This window comes from Lithobates pipiens, unplaced genomic scaffold (genome assembly GCF_037356315.1).
Source record: "Lithobates pipiens isolate NorthernLeopardFrog02 unplaced genomic scaffold, aLitPip1_a1.2 Scaffold_8, whole genome shotgun sequence".
Classification (NCBI taxonomy): Eukaryota; Metazoa; Chordata; class Amphibia; order Anura; family Ranidae; genus Lithobates; species Lithobates pipiens.
In genome coordinates this window covers 279,785,399-279,806,882 of record NW_027507903.1, presented here as the reverse complement: position 1 = coordinate 279,806,882, position 21,484 = coordinate 279,785,399, and the positions used below count along the sequence as shown (strand labels likewise).

General features: G+C 40.7%; 1 protein-coding gene across 2 annotated transcripts in view; it reads left to right on the top strand.

The window, feature by feature from the left end:
• The window catches only part of CHST11 (carbohydrate sulfotransferase 11), a 240,785-nt gene extending 222,769 nt beyond the window's left edge, over positions 1-18,016 (top strand). For both annotated transcript variants that reach the window (XM_077472110.1, XM_077472109.1), the window contains exon 3: positions 11,123-18,016. In XM_077472110.1, coding sequence (XP_077328236.1) covers positions 11,123-11,977 — 855 coding nt within the window. In that variant the 3' untranslated portion in view covers positions 11,978-18,016. The remainder of the gene's footprint in view (positions 1-11,122) is intronic.
• Positions 18,017-21,484: the final 3,468 nt, after the last annotated feature.

Below are 21,484 nucleotides of genomic sequence, written 5' to 3'. Positions count from 1 at the left end.
AATCTACTGATTTAACCATTTCCCAAAAGCAAGTGCAGGTTAGAAATGTTCAATAAATGTTATTACATCCTTAAAGTGGTTGTAAACCCTTACAAACCACTTTGACCTACAGGTAAGCCTAGATTAAGGCTTACCTGTAGGTCCAAGAAATATCTCCTAAACCTATATGGTTTAGGAGATATTTGCCTGAAAACAGGCACCGCTGTCTACGGCGCATGCGCCGTAGACAGCGGCGCGCAGGCGCACTGAGTGCGGCATTTTCAACAACGGAGCTGCCGCGCGTGTCGGCTCCCGTGCGCATGCGCGGGAGTGACGTCATCGCGGCTTTCGCCGAAAGACAGCTGCGGAGCTGCGAGACCCCACCAAGAAGATGGATGCGGCGGACTACAGGGGACAGCGGCGACTTCGCTGGCTCCTGTGTCAGGTAAGTGACACATAATGGACTACTATGCGAAGCATAGTAGTCCATTATGCTTTGCCTTTGCAGGGAATGAAAGAGGAAGTAAACTCATCAGGGTTTACTTCCTCTTTAATAAAAAAAATGCCAATGTTGTTTTCTGCAGTGTTTTCATCTGCACTCTGCCTACTAGTGCATGCGCAGTGTATGCTAATTTAACCACTTGCTTACTGGGCACTTAAACACCCTTCCTGCCCAGACCAATTTTCAGCTTTCGGTGCTCTCACACTTTGAATGACAATTACTCAGTCATGCAACACTGTACCCAAATTAATTTTTTGTCCTTTTTTTCCCACAAATAGAGCTTTCTTTTGATCACCTCTGGGGTTTTTATTTTTTGCGCTATAAATGAAAAAAGACCGAAAATTTTGAAAAAAAACGCATATTTCTTTGTTTCTGTGACAGAATTATGCAAATTATTAATTTTTCTTCATAAATTTTGGCCACAATTTATACTGCTACATATCTTTGGTAAAAATAACCCAAATTAGTGGATATTATTTGGTCTTTGTGAAAGTTAGAGAGTCTACAAGCTGTGGTGCGATTCGCACAAAATTGATCACATCTGATGTACTGGTGGACTATCTCGCTTCTTGTGACCCGAACAAGTCAGGAAAGTACAAATACCCCCCAAATGACCCCTTTTTGGAAAGTAGACATTCCAAGGTATTTAGTAAGAGGCATAGAGAGCTTTTTGATGTTGTCATTTTTTCCCACAATTCTTTGCAAAATTAAGATTTTTCATTTTTTTTTTCTCCACAAAATTGTCATTGTAATAGGTTATTTCTCTCACATGGCATGTGTATACCACAAATGACACCCCCCAAAAAATTCTGCTACTCCTCCTGAGTATTACAATACCACATGTGTGGGACTTTTTCACAGCCTGGCCACATAGAGAGGCCCAACATGCAGGTAGCGCCATCATGTGTTCTAGGAACATAAATTACACATCTAACTTGTTGACTATTTATTACACTTTTGAAGCACCAGGACAATGACAGATGGCACTGATACGTGGCAATGATGACACTTAAACGTGGCACTGATGACACGTGGCACTGATGACAGATGGCACTAATATGTGGCACTGATGACAGATGGCACTAATATGTGGCACTGATGACACGTGGCACTTATACGTGGCACTGATGACACGTGGCACTAATACGTGGCACTGAAGACACATGGCACTAATACGTGGCACTGATGACAGATGGCACTAATACGTGGCACTAATACGTGCCACCGATGACAGATGGCACTAATACATGGCACCGATGACACGTGACACTGATGACAGATGGCACTGATAAGTGGCATTGATGACACGTGACACTGACAACAGATGGCCCGTGACACTGACAGGTGGCACTGATGACAAATGGCACTGATACGTGGCACTGATGACAGATGGCACTAATACGTGGCACTGATGACAGATGGCACTATGTGGCACTGATGACACGTGGCACTGATGACAGATGGCACTTATACGTGGCACTGATGACAGATGGCACTGGGGACAAATGGCACTGGGGGCAGGTAGCACTGGGGTGGATGGCACTGGGGGCAGGTAGCACTGGGGTGGATAGCACTGGTGCGGATGGCACTGGGGTGGATGGCACTGGGGCAGGATAGCACTGGGGCAGGATGGCACTGCTGGGGGGGGATGGATGGCACTGCTGGGGGAGGATGGATGGCACTGCTGGGGGAGGATGGCACTTTTTTTTTTTTTTATCAAAGGAAAGCAGAACGGCTGCCGCTGCAGCCGTTCATCTCTCCCCTCTCACACTCTGTGTGAGGAGGGAGAGCGGCGCTGAGAGATGATCTCATATGTTTACATATGAGATCATCTCCCATTGGACACGCCGGGGGACACGAGCGAACACAGAACTTCCGCGATGCGCGCCCGCGGCGGCGCGCATTGCGGAAGTAAACATTAGGGCATCCAGGGACGGCCCCCCGGACGAATGCGCCTGCTCTACGGCCGTCATTCGGCTATAGGGCGGGCTCGAGGTGGTTAAAGGCATGCCCCTGGTGACAACAGTCACAGTTGCTAATGTGCTTAAAGCAGACCTTCACTCTTTATATGAACTTTCCCCCTCTCCACCCCTCCTCCCATTCTCTTCACAAATCATTTTTTTTAAATGTACCTTCTTTTGGGGAAAAAAAAGCGTGGCCCCGCCTGTCAATGCACTTCACTTGCCTAGTCTAATGACGTACATAGTGCTCACTAGGCCTTTAGTCATTCATTCAGAAGTAGAAAGGAGGCAGGCCTAGTGGCACATCATCATGAGGCCCCCTAGTTGAACCCAGAATAGCCGGCTGGTCTCTTGATGATGTGACAAGTAAGATGGTGGCATGGGACCCAGCAGTGTCTGCTGACAGAAGGATGTCAGCAATATAACGTTGGATCTGGTAGCTGGGGGAGTATCCAAACTCTGCCTAGAACATGTGGTAAGCAGGGGCAAAAACAAAATGGGGTGGAGGGGGTGTACACTGAAGGTCCTCTTTAGGTCAGCACTTAACTGATCAATCAAGCCCTCAAATGACTGCTGTCAAGTTTTTTTTGCTGTCCACATCCTGGTTTTGAAGATTTTCCCTCACCTCTTGTCCTGGGAATCATACAGGTAGTAAGGGAAATCTCCTAATATGGATGCAAAAAACAAACTTTTACCCATTCTATTTAGAGTGCCTCTGTCATTCTCACCTAGATGAGAATGATATGCCCTGCAATATCTCCATCCTATATCCTGGGAGGTTGCTGGAGCACATACACAGAATGGCCTGAGGGTGAAGCTGGAGGCGAATTGTTGGAGGCCAGCTGCCTGAACTCAAATTGGATGGCCAGCTCCCAATATGGTAGCAGAATGGCAGATCAACAGTTGTTTTACTGGGCAGGTGAGTATGTTTTCTGAAGAGAACCCAGCAAAACATGTAAGAAGAATGGGGAAAAAAACAGCTGGGGGGTGGATAAGGGAGGACGTAAAGTTACTCTTTAAGGGCTTCTATTGCATTCTTTGTTGTCACTCCAATGAAGTCCTTCACTTTCCATGCTGGTGATCACACAGGGAGAAAGGTAAAATTACTCCAATTGGCTCAATTACAGCAGCTAAAATCTGAGTTTTTACTCCTCTCCCAACTCTGACAAACAATTAAGCTTTGACTGTAATTGGGCTTTTATATGAAATTCCACCTATCTTCTTCAGAATAAATGCTTTATTTATGCTTGATTTTAAATAACTTGAGAAGTCAGGCCCCTTTCACACTACCATGACTTCAAAGTTGCGATTTTGCCGCGATTTTGTTGTGATTTTGCAGGAATGCCTGTGCAAACTTGAGGTATATGGACCTCAACTCGCATTAAGGCGGACCAAAGTAGTACTGGGACTATTTTGAAATTTGCACGACTTGAAGTCGCACATATATGAATGGTTATCATTGGAAATCATGGGGAACAACTTATCATGCAACTTTGCAGTCCAAAGTCACAGGACAAGTCGCACAATTGTGAAAGGGGCCTTAGGCTTTATTACTGTTTTTTCATTTTTCTCTCATTCCAGTGTTATGTAGGTAAAACATAACATTAAATTATAATAAAATTCTGCCTTTTTGGACTAATTTAAATTTCTTCTCCCAGCTGCTATGAGATGTGTGTGCTGTTCATAAATCAGACACATATTCTTAAATTGTGATATCAGCTCAGCCTGCCCAAAGGCAAAAGTCCCGGTTACTGTGTCCTACCTCTGCTGTCCTTGTTCTACCTCTGAAGGTAGATATGGCAGAAAAGAAATGTGTGTTCATGTAATAAAAAATTATGCTTTGGATGTAAGTGATTCATCCTACAAAACTTTAGCTTCTTGTTTGAAGCGTTTAAAGTCTAGAAAGCAAAAAGCATTAAAATTCACAGGAAGCAAGTCCCTGCTGAGTGACCATTAATTGCTTCAATTGACTTGCATGTCAATTGGGTTTTCAGTTCAGTGGATCCTGTCTCACTGATTAACCACAGGTATAAAGCAATCATGCCTGTATAAAGGGGGCTTTAGTGCAGAACACAAGGTATTTATATTTGGGTGTTTGTTTTATATCTTCATAGATTTCAGTTGTCAATGTCATTATATATTTCAAGTCCTAGGTGCATTAACACCTCATATGCTAATAATAGTATCCCATTGTTTCCTTCTGATGGAATATCTCTGCTGTCAACACAGTGTTACTAAAGTAGACCTTATCTGGCCTACATAGTGCCTAAGGTGACAGCAGTGCTGAAGTTCAGGCAGCTTGTGGTGCCAGCAGGAGCCCATATAAGCCTGAGGTTAAGATCTGTCCTCTTCTGACACTAAGCTATTCCCCCATCCTTCATCTTCTACTACTCAGTGAATGTGATATGGATTTGCGGGGCAGGGATTAAATTCAATATGTATAGGAGTTGTGGTCTTATATAGAGTTCAGGCCAGGCTTTCTCAACCAGGGTTCTGCAGACCCCTAGGTGTTCTCCAAAGGTTGCTGAAGGTTCCTTGAGCAATGCTCAATTACTGCCATTGACCTAAATAATCTTTTAGCTATCTGTAAGGGAGCAATCTTCTCACTGACCACCAAATTAAGGAAAATTCTTGCCACAGGCTACTAGTGTACCCAGTGTAATGGGACCCTGCAGTATAAGGGGGGCCTCCCCCAATGACCACCAATGTAAGAAGCCATCTTTTCACTGACTTCTATTATAATGGTGACCTTTTCTCACTGACCATTGGAGTAAGGGGGCTCTTTTCCCAATGACCTCCAATGCAAGGTGGTTCTTCTGCCACTGACCACTAATCCAAGATGCCTTTCTCCACTGACTACCAGTGTAAGGGAGCACTTTTCCACTGACCACTAGGAGAACATACAGTTTTTAGTGTCTGTTTTTAGTTTTAAATATTATTGCTGAAATATAATGAAGTCATGAAGAGAGGGTGCCATATTCACTATTCTTGTATTTTAAATCTAAACGTATTATTGTACTGTGAATTGTAGTGAATATTATTTGGGGTTCCCAGGGGCCTAAAAGGTATTTATAAGTTTCCTTTGTTATAAAAGGATTGAGAGAGGCTCTTTTAAGGCCTAGAATCCATGGTCTTTCCCTGAAGAGAGGGCTCTATTTAAACACCAGCACAGGTACAAAGGCCAGTTTTTTTGCAAGGGCTTTTCATACTGAAAGGTATCCCTTGATTTCACATTCTTTTCTCTTTCTTTACTGGTACTGCAACATTGCTGCTGAAACATGGTTTAGCAATTCACTGTTTCTGTTAGTCTAATAGTCCTATGGGCTGTCGTCATATTGAACAGACTTTGGAAGAACATTTTAAGTTATATTTAACAGATGCAGTGAAAAGGTTTCCTTTGTTTGGTCCTGCTGTGGCCAATGTTTTTTTGGGTTCGACCATTTTCTTTCTGATGCATTGTTTGATTTAAAAAACTGTTTTCTCTTCTTTAACAATATGATTGAAGAATTTTGTTGACACTGATCAAACACACTGTTGTTGAAATCACATGCAGACCTATTTGGGGCAGGGATGATGTACAAATGTTTACTTCAGTTAGATGAGCTAATGATAGTATAGGATTGCTTCCCATGCGTTAATATGCTTTGTGCATCCTTATTGTGCCTTGCACTACTTTTTTGGTTATGCTTGATATTGGACTGTTTACAACCCACTTTGACAAGTTATGGGAATGCAGCTGTTGTATCATTTACAGTTATTGCATTCAGGCAATAAACGATGTCTTCCACATTCAAGTATTAGCTACATAGATGAGACATTTTATATGCCAGCCCTTAATTTTTTTTTAATTGTGTGAAATTTAGAGGTTAGCAGTTCTGCATTTAAAGGCATAGTATATTAACCACTATAATTGCTCTTAGTCCTCACTCAAAGTAACCCTGTGAGTTAAAAAATAATCAAAATTTGGCAGCCTGTGTCTTCAACTATTGTTAATGATTGCTTTCTGGTGGTGGGGAACTCTCCCCACTGTCAGAATACAATAGCACAGTGCAAATGAATCATGTATGAGCTACCTAAGTCAGATAACTCGTAGACTTGAATTGTAAGAAAGAGCAGTAAAGCTCAATCACTGTGTAGCACTGAAAAGAAGGATGCATATGTAATGAGTTGTAACAGTTACAAAGTTCACATAAAAACGTTGCTCTTAATACTTTAACATAAGTGATCATTTAAATCAAGCTGATATCTTCGATCCAAAATAAATTGCTAAGACTATACATTTCCTTTAAACATTTAATTCAAATGATCCAAAAAGTCAATGAGAAGGACACGTACTGGAAAACCCAGCAGAGACATAATTTGATGAATTGTCAGTCCAATGTAGTTAGTCTGATTTCAGGATGTGCCAAAAGTGTTCTGGATGATGTATATTTTTCACGGAGCTTGTTCTCCACCTGAGCTGCATAGTCTAAATGTGAAATGCTCTCATCTCTATATGCTGCAGCTTGTACCTCCAAGATGTTTCTGGTCTGGCACATTTTCACTGTAGCTCTGGCTGACTTTCAAGTTCAAAGTGAATAGCTTGAGTGATAATTTTGACCTCTACCAGTCTGTACAACAAATACTTGCAAGACAGACAGCTTTCTTTGCGACTGCCATATTTCTTTCTGACAACCCCTTTAATTAAAATGCTGATTTATGCCACTGCCTAAAGAATGAGCCAAAGTAGAATGGCATATTAATAGCATTGTTTTTTTTCTTTTTATTAATCGACTGTTCGATCAGTGCTTTTTGTTTTCTAGGGCTATTGATTTAAGCATTTTACTCAATATTTTGAATGGTTTGTTCTTGTATTTCATTTTTTTTAAGTTGATAGGGCCTACAATAAATATGTACAAATATGCTGAGAGCGGTGTCTGTCGTTGTCAGGCATGGCTGCTCTCTGGTAAGATAAAGGAAGGGGTTTTATAAATTCTGGCATCTCTATAATGTGTTTTCTATTGCTGCAGTATATAGGAACCAGGGGATGCCAGGTTTTATCTATTTTATACAACTCTGATGCCTCTAGAGCAGTGTTTCTCAACTCCAGTCCTCAAGGCGCCCCAACAGGGCATGTTTTCAGGATTCCCATTATTTTGCACAGGTGATTTGATCAGTTTCACTGCCTTAGTAATTACCACAGCTGTTTCATCTGAGAGAAATCCTGAAAACATGACCTGTTGGGGCACCTTGAGGACTGGAGTTGAGAAACACTGCTCTAGAGTGGTGTCCAATTAGGTAACACATGCATTACTGCAATTTATAAGTATGAATAGGTGTTTTACTAAAAGATTTGTGTTTTTTCTTTTACTTGTACATCTAATATGTACATAAGTGTCCAAAAAGCAGTAGAGAAGACCCAAAATGTTTGGCAGCAACTGTGTTATGGTGTGTGCAGTACAACATTCGATTCTAGTGTGTATAGCACATTGAAGTGTTATCATTCTTGTCCCCTACTGTGCAATGCAGAGTCTGTATTCCTTTTCTATATTACAACATATTAACTATATGCCAATATCCACTTCATTAATTTATTAATGGGTTTCAGTATAATAATTGTGACATCACCTCTTCCTCCTTCCACATGTAATTATATCAAGCAGCTGGAGCAGAAGAAAACTGTTAATTGAAAGTTGCTGTTATATTCATTCATGTCCATTTTTTCTGTGAGAGAAGTAGACATGTGTAGTGAGTTTATATGGCCCTGCTGTGTCCAAATAGCCAGAAGAAAGGACCCTGAGGCTTTTTATGGAGATTTACCTGTGGGTAACAATTCTGACAGTTAAAAATATCTAGGCTGAGAGGTTGATGAATGTCAATTAGACTGCAAGTGTGGCTCCAAAATCTGGAGCCACCTGTCATGCCCAGCCTCAGAACAATGTGCCCCCATTGTGTGCCAACTATGTATTTCTCAGTGCTAGCACAACATTTGCAAATAGTTTTACTTCTCTCTCTCTTGCAATGTTAGTTATCCATTTTATTTCATTTTCATGAGAAAAGGTAAGCTGGCATTGCTGAACTCCTTCCTTACAAAGCTGGCTCTTAGGTTAAACCAAAGGGTTCAGTACTTTTAGGTTACTGACCCAGAATAAGTATGCAGATCAGGAGCTTAGACTTTGTTTTATACTGGCTACATGCTCAGCAAGAAATGGTAACCTCTAAATTTCTCTCAGTAAAGGGTTTCTTTTAAGCTTCCTGAAACTGGCATGTGTCAGAGATTATCTATAACAGCATATGCCCATCATTAGAATGTGGATGTCCTACTTGTTTTTCCTTCCTCCTCTTGTAAGGTGCCCAAACACCTCTCTCTCCTGCCTCCGTTACCCAAATATGTCCTAATTTGGTAGGTTTGTCCAATGCAAGTGAACCTGATTAGCTCACAGTACACAACTTTGCACTCTGATTACTACTGTACAGAGGAGTGTGTTACTATATTATGATATAAAAACAGATTTCAGACAGCTATACTAGCATTATTTAAAAATGTATCAGGTTTATAAAAAACAAACATATACTCATCTCAATGCTACAGCATCAGTCCCACATCACATGGCGGCTCAGTTCTTGGTGTTTTTGGAGCAGAGAGCAGTAACTGCCAACCACCGCTCTCTACTCTGCCACTCCAATGCTCAATGGAGCAGGCTGAAGAAAGGGCTGGCAAAACTGGCTTCTGTTCTCAGCCACAGGCAACTGGGTGGACACGGACAATATGGTTGGGATTTCTCCAGAGCCTGGAGTGGCTCTGTGATGTCAACTGGTAGCAGACTTCATAATCCAAAGAATAACCTCCTGTGCTTAAGTGTGATGTTTTAGGGCTTCATGGACTCTCTACTTATCTGATTTAGGAGTATAGCACAAATGTGTCTTGCTGCCCCCTCTGAACTGTGAGTCTCCTTTCTAAAAAACACCAAAGAAAGGGTGCACGGACCTAGCACATTACCATTACATAATTTATTGAATAAATAAAACAAGTGATCATCACAGTGTGGTATGATATATAAGCTGGCGTTCCATCATCAATATTTTTGGCTCCAAGGAAGAGAGCTTGTCTCTCGAAATTAGTAAGCCATTGTGGACACTAAAGGGCCTTCTCATGTCATCAGTTGAGTGCTGTGGACCTGGAGGCAGTCTCATTTGCATTTCATGATACGCATGCTAATGTCATGCGTTTGTGAGTATATCTCTTGTTTTATTTATTTAATAAATTGTGTAATGATAATGCACTAGGTTGGTGCGCCCTCTCTTTGTTGTTTTTTAGATAGCAGACTTTAGCCCACTGTTGGCTGATTCTGGGTCTCAGGAGTGTGAATATAAGCGCACTCCCGTGACCCACAAGGGAAGCAGGCCCAAAATGGCTTAGGCTTTTGTTCACTTTAAAGTGGTTTTAAACCCTTACAACACACTTTGACCTACAGGTAAGCCTAGATTAAGGCTTACCTGTAGGTCCAAGAAATATCTCCTAAACCTATACGGTTTAGGAGATATTTGCCCGAAGACAGGCACTGCTGTCTACGGCGCATGCGCCGTAGACAGCAGCGCGCAGGCACACTGAGCACGGCACCGTCAAACTATGAAAATGCCGCGCGTGTCGGCTGCCGTGCGCATGCACGGGAGTGACGTCATCGCGGCTTCGCTGAATGACAGCGGCGGAGCAGCGAGACCCCACCGAGAAGATGGATGCGCCGGACTACAGGGGACAGCGGTGACACATAATGGACTACTATGCGATGCATAGTAGTCCATTATGCTTTGCCTTTGCAGGGAATGAAAGAGGAAGTAAACTCATCAGGGTTTACTTCATCTTTAAATAGGTTTCACATTTCTTTACAAATCTATGAGAATGCAAAATGTGCTTGACACAGAACAAATGCAGATCAGGAGGCGGTCAGCTGCACCTGTCAATGAATTCTGAATGACTTCAGAAGCATCTCATACTGATGCCATCAACACAAGAACGTACAGTAAAAATACAACAGGACTAAATGGTGTTTTTAATATGTGACTGGGTTTCTACTTTAATTTAAATATAGGGTCTCTATGCACAGTGTTTTATTTTTATAAGAGATAAAATTAGGAGATGTTAATGAGCCAATTAGGTGCAATGGTCTTGTGCAAAGTAAAGGAAGACTTCTGTTTGGCGTGGGTGCATTTTCTGTAGCACCCTCTGTATTTGATTGAGAGTAATTTTTAACTAAAAAATGTCATTGTAATTCTAGGGACATGTTCCACTCTACAAATGCATCTGTTTGAAATAGTGTAAAGTCTTTTCGCCAAGCAGTGAAAATTAAGTATATAACTTTAAATAAAATGAGCTGTTTAAACCATGAAGAAAATATGACCTTTTTTAATTTGTAGCTCAGGTTTAAAGCAAATATCACGCAGGAAAATTTGAACAATGATACCAGCATTGAATGCAGTTTATAAAGTTATTAAAGGGATTTTTTCTTTAGTTTATGTAGAAAATGTGTGACACTTTAGTGCAACTAGTTCAGTAGTTCTGCCATTGAAGAAAGCACATGAGCCACATCTCAAATGTGGAATGGAGGAGTGGTTTTGCTAAACAGGAATGTAATTTGTGATTTTATGTATATATTTTGGTCTTTAATATGTATCTAATCTTGCTTCTGTTCTCTTTATGAAGGTGGAACTCTCCAGCAATGCTGTTTTGCACCAGATAAGACGGGATCAGGTCACAGATGTGTGTCGGGCCAATAATGTGTTAAGCAGGAAACGACGTGTACTAACTCCCAATGACCTGAAACACTTGGTGGTTGATGAATACCATGAGCTTATTTACTGCTATGTGCCAAAAGTGGCGTGTACCAACTGGAAAAGGGTAATGATGGTCCTTACAGGAAGAGGTAAATACAGTGATCCAATGGAAATACCAGCAAATGTGGCTCATGTCTCCTCCAACCTTAAAACCCTTAACCAGTATAGCATTCCAGAGATCAACCATCGCTTGAAACATTTCATGAAGTTCCTATTTGTTCGTGAACCTTTTGAGAGATTGGTTTCAGCCTACAGAAATAAATTTACCCAAAAATACAACACGTCCTTCCACAAACGCTATGGCACCAAAATAATAAGGCGGCAGCGTAAAAATGCCACCCAGGAAGCACTCCTTAATGGCAGAGATGTCAAATTTGAGGAGTTTGTTGCTTATCTTATTGATCCACACACCCAAAAAGAAGAGCCCTTTAATGAGCACTGGCAAACAGTCTTTTCTCTCTGCCACCCATGTCATATCCATTATGATCTCATAGGAAAATACGAAACCTTAGAAGAAGATTCTAATTATGTGTTGCAACTGGCAGGAGTGGGTAACTATCTGAAATTTCCCACCTTTGCCAAGTCTACCAGAACTACTGATGAAATGACGGCGGAATTTTTCCAAAACATCAGCTCAGAGCACCAAACTCAACTGTATGAGGTCTACAAACTGGATTACTTAATGTTCAACTACTCAACTCCAGCCTATCTAAAACTAGAATGAAAGTCCATCCATGTCTAGCAAAGGATTTTCTTACAGCGTGAATAGAGGGTCATTTTGTAAATTCATGGCAGGCTGAAGGTTTAGGGTGGGAGGGATGATAGTGATTTATTTGTACTGCGAGCAGTGCACACAAAATAATTTAAATTTCTTCATAAAGAAAGACTGCTCTCTTTAGAGTAAGAGGAATCTAAGCTAGTCTGAAGACACGCAAACTACTACTATGCTGTTCTCAAGTTCCGTGGCGCCTTCATGCTCTATGTAAATTGTCTATAAATTATTTATAGTTATTTAAACTATGTCTCTTGATCTGATTAAGTCTATTGTTTGTCTTTAAAAACATATAGATATATCTGTGTATATCTATATATAATATATTTGTATGTGTGTGTATATACATATATATGTACATATGTACATATTTTCAGAGCCAAATATTAACAAATTTCAAACCCATGCTGATCCATTTCGTAATTTGCTATTGTCATTGGATTTACATTACCATTTTCAAAAGCTAAAACTCATGAGTTTCGCCTCTTATACAGAATGAATAGATTGTTTTATTTTTAATAGCAAACAAGTAATTACATGGCATTATTAACGCTGACCTTTTGGATTTTGTGCTTTTATGTCAGTAATTTATTTTGTGAAGTTTATAAATTCATGCTTGGTTTATATGTTTATAATCAGGTATACATGTTTTTGAGTTTAAAGTATGTAGGTCTAAAAAGACATTTCCAATACGTCCATTTTTATTGGTATTTATTGCAAATACATATAAAATGCAAACGATGCAAATGTAATATGTAGTGATACCTCTTTTTGTTTACAGATTAAATAATGGACATGTAGATAATGCAGTGAACAATATGGATCATTTGATCAAATTCAGTATTGGTAGAGAATTCTAGCCTTGTTCTGTAAACCGTGATCAAGGCTTCTTTTGGTGTATTTATAGAGTAATATGTCCTTTCTCCAAGATGTGCTCTCAGTTAATTTTGAATTTGCTCATTGTATTTAAACATAGAAATTATGCAAAAATTGGCATTTATTAAGTGCAATTTGTATTCAGGTGCTGCATATAAGAACAGAGCTTTAGCCCCATAAACTTATTTTGGTGCCAGTTATTTTACATCTTTGTTAGAGTTTTAGGATTCTAAGAAAGGATTGTTATTATAGCAATGTAAAATTCTAGAAGCTAGGTATAATATTAGTAAAGTAAATCTCCAGAAGCTGGAGGAAAATAGGCACTATGCGAATCTGTGGGAAATAGGCATAGAAGGAGCAATGTACATTTTCAGCAGGTTAGACTTAGGCTTAGATAAATAGCATTCAAGAAGAAAGGAATGGCATAGTATTATGTAAAATTTCAAGAGAAATTACAATATTGACTACATGAAACTTGAAACTTCAAGAGGAGAGTCATAGTAGTCACTATGTAAAGCTCTAAAGGGTCAGAAAACTGCCAAGGGTGGGTTATAGTAATAGTTGTATAAATTTGAGTAAGACCATGTAGGTGGTATAGCATTTCCTACATAAAACTCAAGGGGCAGGGATGTAGTTAGCACTATAACTTTGTAAAACAAGTGCACTTTCAAAAAAAAAATGGGATCCTTAAATATACCCGGAAGCTTAAACATGTTTTCAAATAGATATTTTACATTTTAAATTTTTCTCATTTGTGAATGGTCATCAAAGGTCCTCATCATTTAAAGTGGAAGTCCAGTCAAATACTACAAGTTTTAACCTGCCCTTACCCCCATTCTAAGCCTGCTAAGTACACTGTAAAGGAAAAATATCTATACTTACCTATTCTGGTGGTACTTCAGTCTGGTCACATGATTGGCTCCCATCGCCGGCTTCAGTGTAGCGGAGGGACAGCCAACAATGGATCCCTTATAGCAGGGGTCAGCAACCAGTAGATTGTGAACAAGTGACTGGTATAAAATGGTCTGGGCTTGATGACCTGCTTATCCCAGCTAGTGATCTCCAGAGTGGTGCCAGCAGCAGGTCAGTGTGAAGCAATACGCTGGGCATAATAGTATAGGGTTGCTTTCACACTGAAACATATGTATTGAGCTGCACCCGTGGTGCAGGTAAACGGCAGCACATTATTGTAAAAGCAGCCTTATAGGGGGCTCAGAACAGTAAGGGTTAATTTACATTTGCCGTTTGGGGGTGGTAAGACCCCATAGTTAAGACATCTTTTTTGTCACCCCTGCACCCACTTTAGCTGCAATGGCCAGGGGTGTACACGTGTCGTAGCTGCAGCAGGAGTTATATACCCTGTCATGGTTGGTGGGTGTAGCACCTGCCAAGCATGACCCAAGTAAATGAGGCCCCCCAACTTTATGTGTGAACAAGCCCTAAGGGTGCCTCTGCTGAATGCAACTAAGGGCTCATTCACAAGTGCAGAAGGCACTGCTGAAAAGCAATCCGAGTATGTTTGACAGGTGGTGAGGAGGCAATATATTGCCTTCTCACCACCTGATTTAAACCCATGATTGCCATGCAATGCACACGATTGCAACACGGTAGTACTGCAATTTTCCCACGTTGTTCAGGTAGATCTCCACCTCTTTAAGGTTGTCTATCTCTACCTTATAATAAGTCTATGGGTGACGTCACTGCATTGGCTTTGCAGCCGTTGTTGGCGATCTCTCCTCTACACTGAAGCCAACCACTGGGGAGATCATGCAACCAGACCGGAGCACCCTCAGAATAGGTAAGTATTTGCATTGTTCCTTTACAGAGCAGTTAGTATAAGGCTTAGAATGGGGCTGGGAGCAGGTTTAAGCTTAGATAGAATTTGGCTAGACTTCCACTTTAAATGTCCTTATTTGTGCATATTCATGTAGGAGGCATTGAGCATTCTGTAAAAAGAGTTGTATAGTAAGACATCCCAGTCTAGCTTACATCTGGCTAGCAGGAAACATCTAGGATGAGCTCAGCTAAAGTAAATACAAAGTATGCTTTTTGTCTGCACTTTCTCTGCAACTGTTTTTCTTTTCTGGGAAATGTTTAAAGATCCTGATATTGAAGTCATCAAATCAGGTGGGTGTGAGGAACAACATACGTAAAGCTTATTTTTCATCCACATGTGCACTTATCCTTTTAAAGACCAGAAAGGTAATATATATAATAGGCATTATGTGAGAGGCCAGAGGGTAAGCCTTAGATAGCATTGTGTAAATTCGAGGTGGAGGGTTTAGGTAGAATCAATATCCTTCTCATCATCAGCTTTACAATGAAACCGGTCAGAATGAGGTAATGATCATTGTCCCTTATTGATGGTAAAATGAAAATATACTGAACTATTCAGAGTTGTCTTTTTCAAACCATCTTTTAGTTTCATTACTTTTATTTCCTTAAAATAGTCATCTATTTTTTTACCTTAAAGTGATAATAAACTTAAAAACTGAAATTTTATGTATTGCTACTTACCATTTCTTAAATGTGGTGGCTGCATCCGTTTCCTGTTTTCTGCATTACGGTGAAAAACCTTCTGTGCTGCAGCTCCCCCAGTCCCCCCCCCCTTTTCTTACCTGAGCCCGGTCCGATCCATCAATATGCACAAGCGCAGCTACCCTCTCCCCAGGCTGACAGCGCTAAGGCCCCTTTCACACGGGTGGCTGTTTTGCCACTGTTAAAAGCATGTTTTGTTATTTTGAAATTCCAAGCACAGCGATCACTTGTACACATTTGTACATTGCGATTAGCTGCGTTTACATGCGGCTGCGTTTAGCGGCAGTGTTCTTGCCATTTCTGATGTGCTTCCTGTCATTTTTCTTTCCTCGCTACCCCTGCCATCCGCAGGAGAAATAGTACATTGCGATTACCTGCGGTTTTGTGCAGATAGCTGTGCTAAATCGGTCGTGGACGCAGTCAAATTTATTTTTTCTAACCGCACAAAACCCCATGTAACAAAACCGTTGCTAAAGTCAGTGTATGAATGGGGCCATAGGAAAGCATTGTGTGAGTTTAGCATCTGTGGATAACTGCCCGTGTGGAAGGGGCCTAAAGCCAGATTTTCTGCTGATTTTTTCCTTCAGATTTACCAAAACCATATAAAATTATGTCAAACCTTAGGAGTTTCAATTTGTATGCAATCAGGTAGGCCCTTGTAGGACATGGTTTTGGTAAATCTGAAGGAAAAAATCAGCAGAAAATCTGATAGTGTGTATGGGGCTTCAGGGTAGCTCCTTTGTTCCTCCATAGATTGGAGCCACCTTAACCTCCCTGGCGGTACGATTATTTCTGATTTTAGGTGCTGAAAGCGGTACCATTATTTTCCATGGAATTTTGGCGTTTTATATTGTATTCCTCTAATTCTTAGGAATAACTCAAATCTGTCCAAACCAGAGTCTAGCAGACATCCCGGGTATGATAAAGTTTGAAAAATGAAATCATAAATTATAATATAATAAATAACTATAAATAATTATACAAAATAATAATATAACAATAATAAAAATTATTCAATAATGTAATCAAATCAAAAACACTGAAATTTGCTGAGTTGCAGAATTGTCACTGTCATTACTTTTCAGTATTTGATGACGGATCTCCCCACAAATCGCTGTCGCTCAATTCTGCGAGTGATTCCAATTTATTATTGCTGTTTTCTAGCTGGTCTAAAACCATTTTTGATGTAAAGGGACAGTTTTGGTTGCTATGGACAATCTCCAGTTTCCAGGCAGAAAGAACAGTTTTTATTTTATAAAAAAAAAATTAGGACACTCGGCAGACCACTAGGGACAAAGGGGATGTGAAATAATTACATACAGCAATGTAATCTGTAAGATTACATTATACTGTATATAATGTGTGTGTTTCACTTTTTGAATTTAGCGCCGTTCTCCATCCCCGTGTGTCACAACGCTCGCAGGGAACGGAGCTCGGCTCCGTGATAGATCGAGCGGAGGACGGCTCGCTCATACAGCGGGGGGACATCGCTGGATCCAGGGGACAAGGTAAGTAAACTCTCCCTGGATTCAGCGATGCGGTCCCCGAGTCTGGCTCGGGGTTACCGCTACTGGTACAAAATTTTCACCCGGAGCCAGATCGCCAGGGGGGTTAAAACAGGAAGTGTGTTACTGGCCAGATCACTGGGTGAAAGCAAAAGGAGAAAAGCCTAAAAAATAGAAAACAAATGCAGCCACTACATTTATAGATTGAATTACGTATAGGATTTGCGTTCCTGTTTTTAGGTTTAATACCATTTTAAGCTTTTATAAAATGTAACTGGCAGAACTAGGGTACCCAGCCTTATGATGTTATAGAACATGCCAGTGGTAAAAATGACTGCCTTACTGACCATTCCTAACCACCTGACACAGCACTTGAGAATGGCAGAATTCCAGAACACACAATACCCTGCATTGGTTGGTCTTTAAATACAACTCTGAAAGCTAAAACACATCCATATTAAGTGCCACATTGTTCTCACTTGACACACATTTTGTAAATGTCTGAATTCCAAGATGCCTGGTCATGATATTATCTGTTTCCCATTTACACGCAATAACTGATACAGAATACTGGTAATCTCTGTAACAGGAATAACTGTATATTAGTGAAGGCTTGTTATATTCGTTTTATGTTCTCCGACGCATTCTACAATTGATTGCAGTCCAGCTACAAGCAAAGAGACAGCCTGCACCTCGGCCCCACCGGGCTTTGTATTGTCTTCCTGCTGGTCAGTAAAAGCTTAGTTCCTTTGCTTTATTTTGTCCTTTTTTTTGTTCACGGATCATCATGTGATTCCAGATAATAAAGAGCCATTGAAGCTGTTACATGTTTCCTCTGAACTGAGGCTGTGCTGTCCATATTGTTGTAAATAATGTTGTTCTATAGACTTTTTTTCCTGGCTTCGGGTCTGTGCATCACTTTGCAGAGCAACGTTTTGCATGAACCTCAAGCCTGATATTCATAAAAAGAAGAAAAAAAACCTGTAACCTACTGGAATGGCCAAAAGATAATTTATTAGTAATGTATTAAATTGTACAAAATGTTGAACAAAATAAATTCATTACTTATGCAGTGTTGACTGTTGTGTTTAATGAATGAGAATATAAATGAAGCAGCTACAGGTATATAATGTGTGTGTGTGTGTGTGTGTGCGTGTGTGTGTGTATATATATATATATATATATATATATATATATATATATAGATATATATATATATATATTATATTGTCAAAAGTATTGGGACACCTGCGTTTACACGTACATGAACTTTATTGGCATCCCAGTCTTAGTATTTGCTGCTCAGTGATTGCAGGATTCTAGTCTGCATCTCCCCAAGGTAATAGGTAATACTTCAATTCTGGCCTGTTAGTGGGTCTTGAGGACCCTACAGACTAATGCCGCGTACACAAGGGCGGACTGTATGGCGTACTTAGTTCGTCATACAATCCGATGGACAGTCCGTCGTACTTTCGACTGAACGGACTTGACCACACACGGATGCACAAACAGTCCGTCAAAAGCTTGCGCGATGACGTGTACAGCACGTACGACGGGACTAGAAATAGGAAGTCCAATACACAGCAAAGCACCCTTCCGCCGTATAAATCCTTTCTGGGCATGCGCCATTCTTAGTCCGTCGAACTAGCATACTGACGAGCGGATTGTCCGCTGAAACCAAAGTACGACGGACAGAATTTTGAAAAATCCGAAATTCTTAGTATGCCGGACTGCACGCTGAAAAAGTCTGCTGAAGCCCACACACGAGCGGACTGTCCGCTGAAATGTGTTTCGACGGACTAAGTACGCCATACAGTCCGCCCGTGTGTACGCGGCATAAGACTGGAATGCTATTAAAGTTCATGTGCGTGTAAAGGCAGGTGTCCCAATACTTTTGGTAATATAGTGTGTATATATATATATATATATATATATATATATATATATATATATATATATATATACATAAAATATTTTTTTATACAGTATATTTAAACACTGTATGTGAAGAAAAAAAATCAGGAAAATAGGGGTCTTGCCACTGCTGAACAATTCCTCAGAATATTGAAACCTTTAGATTAGCATGGCAGGCAGCATTAAAGTTTGTTACCCCAACATTTCATATTTTTGATCTGTGTCTGTGTTACCATGTACTTGTATTAAAAAAATATATTGTTCTCTTTGCATTGCTTGTTTTGTGTGAAACACCTGATGATCCTGCCAGTGCCCCTGCTATACTATTTCAAACTGGCCATCCATTCCATTTTGGTCAATTTTCTTTTTTGCTTGGGAGCACAGCATGCCTGCACTCCAATGGCCAGACTTTTATGGACACCCCCCCCCCCCCCCCCCCCCCTCAGTGTACTGCTGTTTATCTGCCTCCTTCTAACACTTCCCCTGTAGTCTCCACCACTAGCTCTCCAAGTCCTTATCCAGCTGAGAACACAGGTCACATGATCATCTATGAAAAAAAGTAGGTATTTTTAGTTTTTCTTTTTTTTAAACATAAACTTTTTTACCATGCTTTTTTTAACTGGATGGGTTGTTTTACAAGGCAAGGGTTCACATACTCAGCAATGGTCAGCAATTGCATCTCACTTGTTCTCTCAGTACAAATGTCTATAACTGTATCCTTGGCAAATATGATGCAAATACAGACAACTCTAATGGGGGTTTATTTACTAAAGGAAAATCCACTTGGAAGTATTAGTTTTAGTGTACTTGGAAGTGCAGTCTCTGTAGATCCAAGGGGGACATGCAAGGAAAACAAACAGCATTTTAGCTTGCACATGATTGGATGATAAAATCAGCGGAGCTTCCACTCATTTCAGATCTACCCCTTAGATTTAGAGCGACTGCACTTCCAAGTGCACTTTCAGTGCAAAGTGGATTTGCCTTTCGTAAATAATCCCCAGTATGAAGTAATATTGACTTACAGAAGTTGATTTACTAGTGGAGAGTGCAAAATCTGGTGCAGTTGTGCATGGTAGCCAATCAGATTCTAACTTTAGCTCGTTTAGTTAACCACTTCAGCCCCAGAAGATTTGGCTGCTGAATGACCGGGCCATTTTTTGCGATTCGGCACTTCGTTGCTTTAAATGACAATTGCGTGTTCGGTCAACACTGCAGCCAAACTCAAGTTATGTCCTTTTTTCCCCACAAATAGAGCTTTTTTTTGGTGGTATTTGATCGCCTCTGCGATTTTAAATTTTTGCGCTATAAACTAAAAAAGAGAGACAATTTTGAAAAAAACACAATATTTTGTACTTTTTGCTATAATAAATATCCCCATTTAAAAAAAATAAATACATGTTCTCAGTTTAGGCTGATATGTATTCTTCTACATATTTTTGGTTAAAAAAAAATCACAATAAGCGCATATTGATTGGTTTGCGCAAAAGTTATAACATCTACAAAATAGGGGATAGATTTATAGCATTTATATTATTATTTTTTGTTACTAGTAATGGCGGCGATCTGCGATTTTTATCTGGACTGTGACATTATGGTGGACACATCAGACACTTTTGACACATTTTTGGGACTATTGGCCTTTATACAGTGATCGGTGCTCTAAAAATGCACTGATTACTGTAAAAATGTCACTGGCAGGGAAGGGGTTAACACTAGGGGGCTCTCAAGGAGTTAACTGTGTTCCCTATGTGTGTTTCTAACTGTAGGGGGAAGGTACTGACCTAGAGGAACTGACGGATCGTGGATCCTAGCTAATAGGAACTCACGATCTGTCACACTGAACAGAACAGGGATTTGTGTGCTTACACACACTCGTCCCTGTCCTACTTCTCATGCCCGCAATCCCTCATGGCCGGTGTTCTGGCAGATAGTGTCCTGCCATCATATAGTGTCCGCCCCATAGAAGAAGCTTCGAAAAATCTCCGAAGATGAATGGCGCCTGCGACATGAGTGGAGGTGGTAGCCCCACCATCCAAGCGGACATAGGGTTCAGAAAATTAGAGGGCCCCTCACGAGCGAGCTTCGCTCAGCTCTTTTATATTCCTACTCTATGTCCACTTGGATGGTGGGGCTAGAACCTGGACTCACGGCGCAGGCGCCGTTCATCCTCGGCTATTTTCGGAAGCTATGTGTGCTGTGTACTGCGCATGCGCAGTACACAGTGGACACTATCCGATGGGGGATAATATATGATAGGACGCCGGCGGTCATCACGACCATTGGCCACATGCATTGGCATCCCCGCTGTGCAGCGGGTGCGTGCCTGCTATCCCGATCCCGTGAGCGGACGTATTGGCTCACGGGATCGTGCCGACCTGCCGCAGTAAAATGACAGCAGCTGGTCGGCAAGCTTTGACAAAAAAACCTGGAAGCTGTTTGGTTTCTATACAGATCTGCACCAAATTTTGCACTCTCCAGCTTTAGTAAATCAGCCACACAGAGTTTGTAGGAGTACAAGGCGCATCCTTTATTTCAAGTACCTATAAACGCAAATCAAAAAGGTTTAAAGCTTGCACCAGAAAGCATTTCTCTGTCATATACTGTCATTAACACTGGTTAAACTTTA